The following is a 9852-nucleotide window of genomic DNA, read 5'->3' on the forward strand; positions in this document are numbered from 1 at the left end:
TTTCAATTTTGTTTAATTTTGTTTTTGTCAAAATATGTTTTGAAATCTTTTTTTTTTAAACCTTAATCTTGTAACTTGAAAACTATGCCATTTGGAACATTGGTATATATAAACTTTTCTTCAAGAAATTATCCAAACAATCACCCTCCGAAATTTTTTTGCACATATTTAGGAACACCTCGTATGTACTCTGAGTTGGTGCTGTCGTTGTGCTAAATGTAAATGATGCGTGACACATCGCACGCGCATGTCGCATTGCTGCTAAAGCGCAGAATCGTAGAGAACGAGGCGTCAGGCGTTAGTCGTCTGGACGGATGGATCGGCCAGTCAGCGGAGAAACACGAGAAACGATATTGCATCGCTAAATATAATATAGTGAGGTACGCGGTTCTACTATCTGCTACGGACATAAGAGGCAGTATAACGGCGATGGCGGTGGTCATCGTTTGAGATATCCACATTGTTGTTCTCGTCGCCTTTATTAATACTCATTTATGTGAATATAACTGTTGTGTCGCTTGCGAAGGGGCCGATTGTAGAAAACGGGATGGTCAATTTGTTACAGGCATACACACAAGAGTATATTCGTAAATAAGGTATCTAATAATATAAGTAAGATATCTAACAATAAGTGTCTCTTGGTGTCTTGGGGTTACGATATTTTTGACGATGCTTCTTCGCTCAGTCGATCTTACCGATAGTCGTCATCACTATTGAGACATAGATATGAATCTTATTTTTTATAAAAAAATGTTTATATATAAAATATATGAAGCCTAACCTGTATTTAAAAAAAAATTGAACATCATGTGTTAGCATTAGCCCGCCCTGTTTAAAATGTTTGATAGAAAATGATTAGATGTGATAAAAATGGATAGAATTTTTACGTTGATTTATATAACGAAATTGCATAACATAGACTTTCTATGTATTTTAATCATATTTTATGATACTATTCTTTTCAATCATATAGAATATGTGAATGTTTGTATAATAAGTTGATGTTTCTCAATTATAAGAAATATTGCATTATATATTTATTATTATTTTATGATAAACTGCTTATAATATTTTCTTCATAACAACCCTGCTTATAAAATAATGGTTACTGGGTCTGATAAAAATTGAATATCTATGTAGTTTAATCATTTATTTTATAATACTATATATATAATATATGATACAATACACTTACGAAATTTCATAAGTCAGTTATAAAATAAGGGATTCAAAATCACCATAGAGAGAGGATATGATAGACGAATTTTTTATCATTTTGTATCCAACATTTTAAGCAGGGCAAGCTGTAGGTATGTAAAAATTCTTATTATATTTTAAGCTTCAGCTTTTAAAAATAAATATTCAAGATTTAAAAATTTTGTTTTTTTTTTCAATTCATAATTATTAATTATAATTGATTATTAATTTATAAATATTAATAATTTTTAAATTACAAAAAGTTTAATAAACAATCTTTATAGTTTTAACCTTTTAAATTTATTTTAATATAGTTCGTGTGGGTATTTGATAGAAAATATTAATGTTTAAAAATATTGAAAAAATAAAATATATGTGAATAGATTAATTAATTTAATAAAACCAAATTATATCTTTTAATCACATATATTTGAACTAGATTTCTTAAACAAGTTTTTTATAGATATAGTCGTATGTTTCTAAATTTTATTTTTCAGCACTTTATTTTTAAAAACCAAAAAATTATTTCTTTTTAATTTAGGCTGTTTAAGCTAGGTTGTTTTAAGTTTCATAATTCTTTTTGCTATGTTACGTATTCTGTTTTATTGATATTGTTATTAATATATATACAATTATAATATTGCTAAACAGTTTCTTAGATTACAAAAAGCTCCGTTCAAGATTACGATATCATGAAAATGTCCTTTTAAACGATAATTGTAAACTAAAAGTAAGTAAGCAGTTAAGAAGAGAGAAAGAGAGATATAATATAAATAAAAATTTACTTTTTCAAAAAAAGATAAAAAAGGCGTCAAGTTCACGCATCCGCTTAAAACATTGTTGTATAAAAAATATTTTATTTAATATACATATATTTAGCCATTCAAAAAAATGTATAAGAAAAATATTATAATGTATATACTTTAACGTATATCTTATTGGTTAAATTTTTATTGCTTTTTCTAAAAGCAATAAAATTCTAAAAGTAATGGTATCACAAAATTACGTCAATTGAGAATAAAAATTATGCATAGTATAAAATTTAATTGATTCTTGGATTATTACGCTTTAATATTGAAATTTCGCGTTTTACTAAATAAGGTGCAATACAATTGTGTATTTGTGTATATGTATTATATTTTAATATAATTATAAAATTAACAAAAGATACATACAGATATACATATAGGGTGTCCGGTAAAGATTGTACCAACGCTCGTGAGCGGGTAGAACACAGTAAACTGAACAGAAAAGTCCTGTAACATTTTTTTCTATAACGCTTAATAAATGAGTTATTATTGAATAAAGTTTGCCAATCAGCGCCGACTTTTAACCGCGCGCCTGACAATGTGCGTGAACGCTCCGTCGCTACGGCGGCGCACACTATCAGGTGGGTGGCTCACCGACTTACGTCCGGCTAAAAGTCGGCGCTGATTGACCAGACTTTACTCAATAATAACTCCTTTATTAAGCGTTATAGAAAAAAATGTTACAGGAGTTTTTTGTTCAGTTTATTATGTTCTACCCGCTCACAAGCGTTGGCATAATCTTTACCGGACACCCTGTATATATTCTTTAATGAAAAACTTCTCAAGTCGTAATATGTATCAATAAATATGATTTGAATAAAGTAATTAAAAATAATAAAATTAATGCAAAAAATTGTCACTACTGTATGAAGTATTTTTTCATATTTTAATTTGTATTTTAATTTTATAATTTAATTTTATATTTATATTTTAATTTTATATTTTAAAGTAAAGAGATATACATACGTAAGAAGCAAAAAGAAGCAAAAAGATTGAATAAGAGACAAATAGAACTGAAACGAGGAGGAAGGGGGGAGGGGGAGAGAGAGAGAGAGAAATAAGCGCAAAAAATTTGATATATATGTACACTCAATGGCAGGAATGGTGTCTTTAGGCGGCTAGATGGTATACGTGCATGACAGCCGAAAACGGAGTCCAGCCAGTGCGGTGTCCTATAACTCACTCGCATTCCCTGCATTCAATTGGAGTGAGTGAGACAGATATAGGACACCATTAATTAGCATCATGTCTTGCATTGTTTTCTCTCTCGATCATATCTCTCGATCATATCTCTCTCGATATGACTTACGATAAAGATGCAACATCGGAATGCCTCCCACTTTTTTCTCCTTCGCTGCTTGATCTTCTTTGCGCTTCAAGTAATACATATACATACATACGCGATCCGTGTATATGCGTGATGCTTTCGGTTGTCATATACGTATACACCTAACCGCCGAGGGACACTATTCCTGCCCTTGAGTGTATATACAATATTACGAATAATTCATATAGCCAGTTCATTTTTAGACCTTTTTATCAAATGAACAATAAATAAAAAGAAAAACGCAAGATTACATAATATAAGATTGTAATTAGTCAAATATATGTCTAAAAATGTTCAGCAAAATACGCAATGTGAGTCAAAACATAATTTATTCTCTCGATATAAAGTAATGAATTCTCTAAGAAAAGAAATGTATGAATGTGCAAAAATATTGTGAAGTTTGAAAATGATTTAAAAAATTAAAAACGCAAGAAGGCAATTCTCTCTCTCGTTTTTTCACTTTCTTGATTTTTTCTCGCTCTTTCTTGTTTTGTTTCTCGTTTTTTGAACTTTTTTACTTTCCCTCTACTTCCCGCGAAAAAAAGTCTATATGCAGGATGCTAAATTTCAAACGTAACAGGCCGAATATCTCAATAACTAAAGGAAATATTGAGGTCCGATTTTTTTATATGTCCATCCAAAATCAAATTTTTTTAATCAAAATTTGTCCGCTTCGAAACAATACAACCTAAAAAAAACCGGACCTCGATATTTCATTTAATCGTAAATTTTTCTGTTCTGGACTGTTTACATCGTAATAACTCCATTTATAGGGCACGTTGAACGAAAATATTTTTTTGATATAATTGAGACTATTTAAACCAAATTATTTAAGTCCAATTAAGCCTATTAAAAATTCGGTCGGTTCAGATCAATCGGTTAATGAGAATCTGAAATTGAAGTATTCGCAACTTTTTTTTGCTGCTTGTGACTTGGACAAGATACTATCGTATCTAATTTTTTAATCGTTTACTTTTACTTAAAATCGCTTGCTTATGTATCTCGGTTTTCAATGTCAATCTTACGATTGCAGATTTGTATGTTACTACATGGCAAAAGATTATATAGCAGAAAGAATATCAAAGTTATTAAAATTTTTCCAGCGAATTAAGATTTGTCTCATTATACACATTCACAATACCATTAATGCTGATTAAGATTTAAGGTAAGATTAAGAGTTAAGGTAGTTGTTTCACAAATCGTAATTAACAAGAAAAATTTTAAATTTAATTATATTTTAATAAATGTGGCATTTACACATATGTACAATTTAAAAGCAGTTGATCGTCCCGAACGCGAGATAATCGCTATCAAAAATTGCTTTTTACATGTATCGCATACATAAAGCGTACCAAAATCTCGTATTTCGAATTTTAATAATTAGAACGAACAACAAGAAAGTGATAAAAAATATAGTAGAATATATAGTAGAAGGACATTTTAGGAATACTAGTATAAAAATTGAAATTATTGACCGTTTAGTTTTAGAAATACAATAATAAAAAGATCTCGATTTTCTCGATTATTCGACGGAAGAGCGACTGGAGGCGATGAGTGGTGACGATTTAGCAACAGCGAAATGTCCAAAAGTTTTCAGTTGGTAACCGTAGGTAGTCCATAGACGTAGTATATCTAGACCGAGTATTAAAGAGTAGGGATCGTATAATAATATTAAACAGAGATAGCATGCTTTGTATCACTATTCTATCTTCATCTTTTCCTTTCTACTTTTCTCTTTCCCAGTCAGACAAAGACAGATCGGTGATCGTATAGCAGCTGTCTCTTTCTATTTTTTGACGCGTTCTGAATACGGGAGATGTAGAGAAGCGCAGTCTATATATTACACGTCTATGAGGTAGTCGAATGTTTTAACGTTGACTCAGAATATAAAATTTTGGATTGTATTATCGCGAGACAATTACCTTAAGTAAATAATACTGTTATTTTTATATAAAGCAAGAAAAAAAGTTAAAAAATCAGAAATATAAAAATAAATTAAAAAATAAATTTGATTAAATATCTCATTCTATGAGATATTTTACATACACATATACACGCACACATGCGCACACAACACGCGCGCGCGCGCACACTCAAAACATTTTCTATTAATGTACATATAATATGCACATAGAATATTACTATTCGAATATATTTCATAATAATATATATACTCATTTCTGTTACAAATATCACATTTGAATATTTATTCATATAATTTTTTTAAAGAAGGGCATGAATCTGTATACAATAATACACACACAACATATACATTCACATACATACATATTATACTTGCTTTCATGTATATTAAGACCCCACCCTCGCAAGATAGTGATGTTGACATATGTTGTCAAGGTCATGACCCTGATCAACATTCCGAAGGTTTTAGCCGGCGGTCGTTGTTTATTCAAAAGTTATTAACAAATAAAGTTTGAGAAGTATACCACGTAATTTTCGAACAACATATATAAAAGAATAGTAAGTTTGACCTTGACATAATGAAACTCGTATTGTAAAGTATATGCATGGACGTAGTGGGTTCCGCCCCCTCTCCGGGGGACTCCATTTCCGGAAGATATAACCTAACCCAAACCAAATTTTAGTTTTAAATTAGAAATAGGTTTGGGTTAGGTTATATCTTCCGGAAGTGAAGCCCCCCCGTAGGGGGAGGGGGGACGGAACTCCCTGCGTCCACGCATACACTTTACAACACGACTTTCGTTATATCAAGGTCACTATTCTTTTATACATGTTCGAAAATTACGTGGTATACTTCTCAAACTTTATTTGTTAATAACTTTTGAATAAACAACGAGTGCCGGCTAAAACCTTCGCAATGTTGATCAGGGTCATGACCTTGACAACATATGTCAACATCGCTACCCTGCGGAGTTGGGATCTTAATATGCATAATTACCATATGTATGTATGTGAGTGTATATGTTGTGTGTGTATTATTGTATACAGGTTCATGCCCTTCTTTGAAAAAATTGTATGAATAGATATTCAAATGTAATATTTGTAACAGAAATGAGTATCCAGAAGTCTGAAGATCTCTTGTCAGTAGTTATATCAGCTGAACTTTCACCGTCTTCGAATTCACAAGAAATGTTTATAAATCAAGATCAACAGGTATGTTTATTATTATAATTCATTTATGTACCCTATGTTTATTTATCTGAATTATCGCAATCTATCATATACATACATATGGAAGAGAAAGACAAAACACAGATTTTTCTATGAATGTAAAAACAACTTTTTCTTGACAAAAATTTGATTAATTTTTTATTAATTTAATATAGTTATTATAGGTATTTTGCGTCAATTAACATGCATAATGTTTAGAAAAATGCAATAATAAAGATATTGCATTTATAAAGACATCATGATACAAAAAGTATATTGTTTCACGATTTATAAAAACTATTTGAGAGAAAAACAAATAGCCTATTCTACAAAAGGTTTGTTTCGAGAATTTTGTTGCATATATGTATTAATTTTTTTAATAGGATGAAGAAGCCTCTGATTGTCCTTTATTAACACCAAGTCCACCACCTACACAAATGGATAAAACTCCACAATTGACGCCAATATTCAATGCTCTGGAAAGCGCTTCATTAGAGATGATATCCGTACCAACGCTTGAGAATATTAATACGGAAGATGGACTTAACTTCATGAATATAGTGAATAGTTCGAGTAAACCTTTAAACGATGGTATGTTTTTCTTAACTATTTTAATATATGCACATACAGCGTATTTAAATGTATAATCTTAATCTTCAATAATATTATTTATATATGTATTTATCACTATTTATATGCTTTTTATTGTTCTTCTTTTTTCATATTTTTTTATTATCCTGGAAAAAATCCATATATACCAACCAAATAGAAAAAATTTGAGGAAATTGGAAAAATTGCTCATAATCATAAACCGTAAATTTATATACAATTATATATGTGGGCAATTTTTTCCGATCTTCATATTTCTTCATACTTTTTCCCAAAAACAATGCGAAAATTTTTTTAAAAATTATTTTTCAATTATTTTTCTTATTATTTTTTTTTCTGTACGTACATACAAAGATTATGTATAAAAGAAAGGAAACATATGTGAACGTATTTTATATAATGTGTTTTAAGTGGCGCATTAAGTAGCAATATGTTAGGGTGACTTTAAATAGCACTGTTTAGGTCACGTAAAAATCACTTTCTGGTAATATTAATGTTGGCAGTACTATACCTTTGAAGCCTCATAACTCTGAAAATACTTAATGCAAAGGAATTTTATTATAATATTTTGAAAAGCTCTTAAAATAAGCTCTAAGAATATGCATTTCCATTTAAAAATTTCATAGTAATTTTGATGTAATTTTAACAATGCTATTTAAAGTCATATTAACATTGCCATTTAATGCGCCACTTAAAACTCTACAACTTTTATTTGAAACATTTTTCTCAAAAATGGTTTATTTTCGAGATATTTGACCGTTCCGGGACTTTGGGACATCCGATATAATTATATATAATTAATAATTATATATTGTTATATATAATTATATATATTTATATTTGATTATATGTAGATTTTTTTTATCGGATACTTTCCTTTTTTTCATTATTGGATTATGTATTTAGTTTTTACTTCATATATATATATATAAATATTTGCTCTGATGTTTACTTAATACATCTATAATTATATATTAATTACATTAATATATATATATATATATATATATATATGTATATATATATATATATATATTAATGTATGTATAAAAAATGTATATATATATATACACATTTTTGCATAGATGAATAAATAAGTAAATATGATGAAAACATACATATTGAACAATTTGCCATATGTTGTCAAGATTATTATCGTGAATTACCTTCAAAAAGTTGTAGCCATCGCTCGTTGTTAGAAACTTGAATAGCCAACTCTGCCCAGATCACATATTGCAAATTATGCGCTACATATTATATCGACAGAATTCCAGCAGCAGCCGCGCATGATCTGTTCTCTCAGCTAATTCAGGACAAAACAAACAGTCTCTACATATACAGGGTGAATTTTTTAACCTGAAAATTTGTAATATCTCGAAAAATATGCATTGAACGAAAAAAATGTTGATAATCAAAATTTAATCCTTCCGCGGGGGAAATACATTAGTGTTAAAATTCGCCCCCCACCCCCCACCTCCTGGGGGGGGGGCAACTTTAAAATCTTAAATGGAAACCCCTATTTTTTATTTAGTATTCTTGTAGCTGACATCGAGAGCTTTCCAAAACACTATAATAAAGTATTTTTTTATTAAGTACTTTTTGAGTTATTTTATATTTTAATCTCACATATTTTGATATAAAAAATTAAATATCTCGTAAAATATTTAGTTTTTGATAATCTTACCGTAATACTTCTATGTACAGAATAATGAGACAAATCAATCAGTATAAAAAAAAATTGTTTTTAAGAAAATTATTTACAATGTATTTTTTTAAACAATTGTTTTTTTTTTTTTGGCACTAATTAATTTGTCTTATTATTCTATACATAGAAGTATTACGGTAAAATTATCGAAAACTGGATATTTTACGAAATATTTTATTTTTTATATCAAAATATGTCAGATTAAAATATAAAATAACTCAAAAAGTACTTAATAAAAAAATACTTTATTATAGTGTTTTGGAAAGCTCTCGACGTCAGCTACAAGAATACTAAATAAAAAATGGGGGTTTCCATTTAAGATTTTAAAGTTGCCCCCCCTCTCCCCCAGAAGGTGGGGGGTGGGGGACGAATTTTAACACTAATGTATTTCCCCCGCGGAAGGATTAAATTTTGATTATCAACATTTTTTTCGTTCAGTGCTTATTTTTCGAGATATTTCAAAGTTTCAGGTTAAAAAACTCACCCTGTATAATGAGATGTTACAAAAATCCTACAAAATTTAAACAGCAATTCTTGGCAAAAAAACAATAGATTTTAAGCATTAGGGGTTGGCACAATATGTTAACAAAAACTAAATAAACAAAGTAGAAACTTGCACATTACTTCCTAATCATTTTATTTCGCTCACAATGCTTAAATTCCTTAAAGCAAGCGGGTTTTTAAATTTTGTTTTTCTTATAGAGGAAAATATCTCAAAATTTGTGAAAGTTAGGACATGTACAGATATTCCCCAAAAAATTCAAAATTTTATAAAAAATGAATTCTTTCAGCGATTCTCACCAAATTCAATATTAACTATCCTTTAATAATAATCTATCCATGGAAAAAAATGTAATCCGATATCTCAAACTTTGCGAAAATTACAGCAACCACATCCTTTTGGTGCGCGCGCGTGCACGCACGCACGCACGCACGCACGCACGCACGCACGCACGCACGCACGCACGCACGCACGCACGCACGCACGCACGCACGCACGCACGCACGCACGCACGCACGCACGCACGCACGCACGCACGCACGCACAGTACTCTGCGTTGATACCACTGCTT

The 9852-nt window shown here is 29.9% G+C and overlaps 1 protein-coding gene across 9 annotated transcripts in view; it reads left to right on the forward strand.

Annotated features, from left to right (window-relative positions):
* The first annotated feature begins 297 nt into the window (after window positions 1-297).
* The window catches only part of LOC138942273 (alpha-amylase 3), a 20644-nt gene continuing 11089 nt past the window's right edge, over window positions 298-9852 (forward strand). For 2 of the 9 annotated variants that reach the window (XM_070312392.1, XM_070312394.1), the window contains exons 1-5: window positions 311-596; window positions 4367-4498; window positions 4816-4943; window positions 6365-6468; window positions 6849-7056. In XM_070312392.1, coding sequence (XP_070168493.1) covers window positions 4913-4943; window positions 6365-6468; window positions 6849-7056 — 343 coding nt within the window. In that variant the 5' untranslated portion in view covers window positions 311-596; window positions 4367-4498; window positions 4816-4912. Of the gene's footprint in view, window positions 597-4366; window positions 4499-4543; window positions 4944-4967; window positions 5189-6364; window positions 6469-6848; window positions 7057-9852 lie in introns of those variants that run through there. The other 7 variants (XM_070312397.1, XM_070312398.1, XM_070312400.1 and 4 more) reach the window with 7 other exon arrangements.

The sequence above is a fragment of the Polyergus mexicanus genome, unplaced genomic scaffold (assembly GCF_030449975.1).
Source record: "Polyergus mexicanus isolate NDT 795.1 unplaced genomic scaffold, iyPolMexi1.0 SCAF_22, whole genome shotgun sequence".
Classification (NCBI taxonomy): Eukaryota; Metazoa; Arthropoda; class Insecta; order Hymenoptera; family Formicidae; genus Polyergus; species Polyergus mexicanus.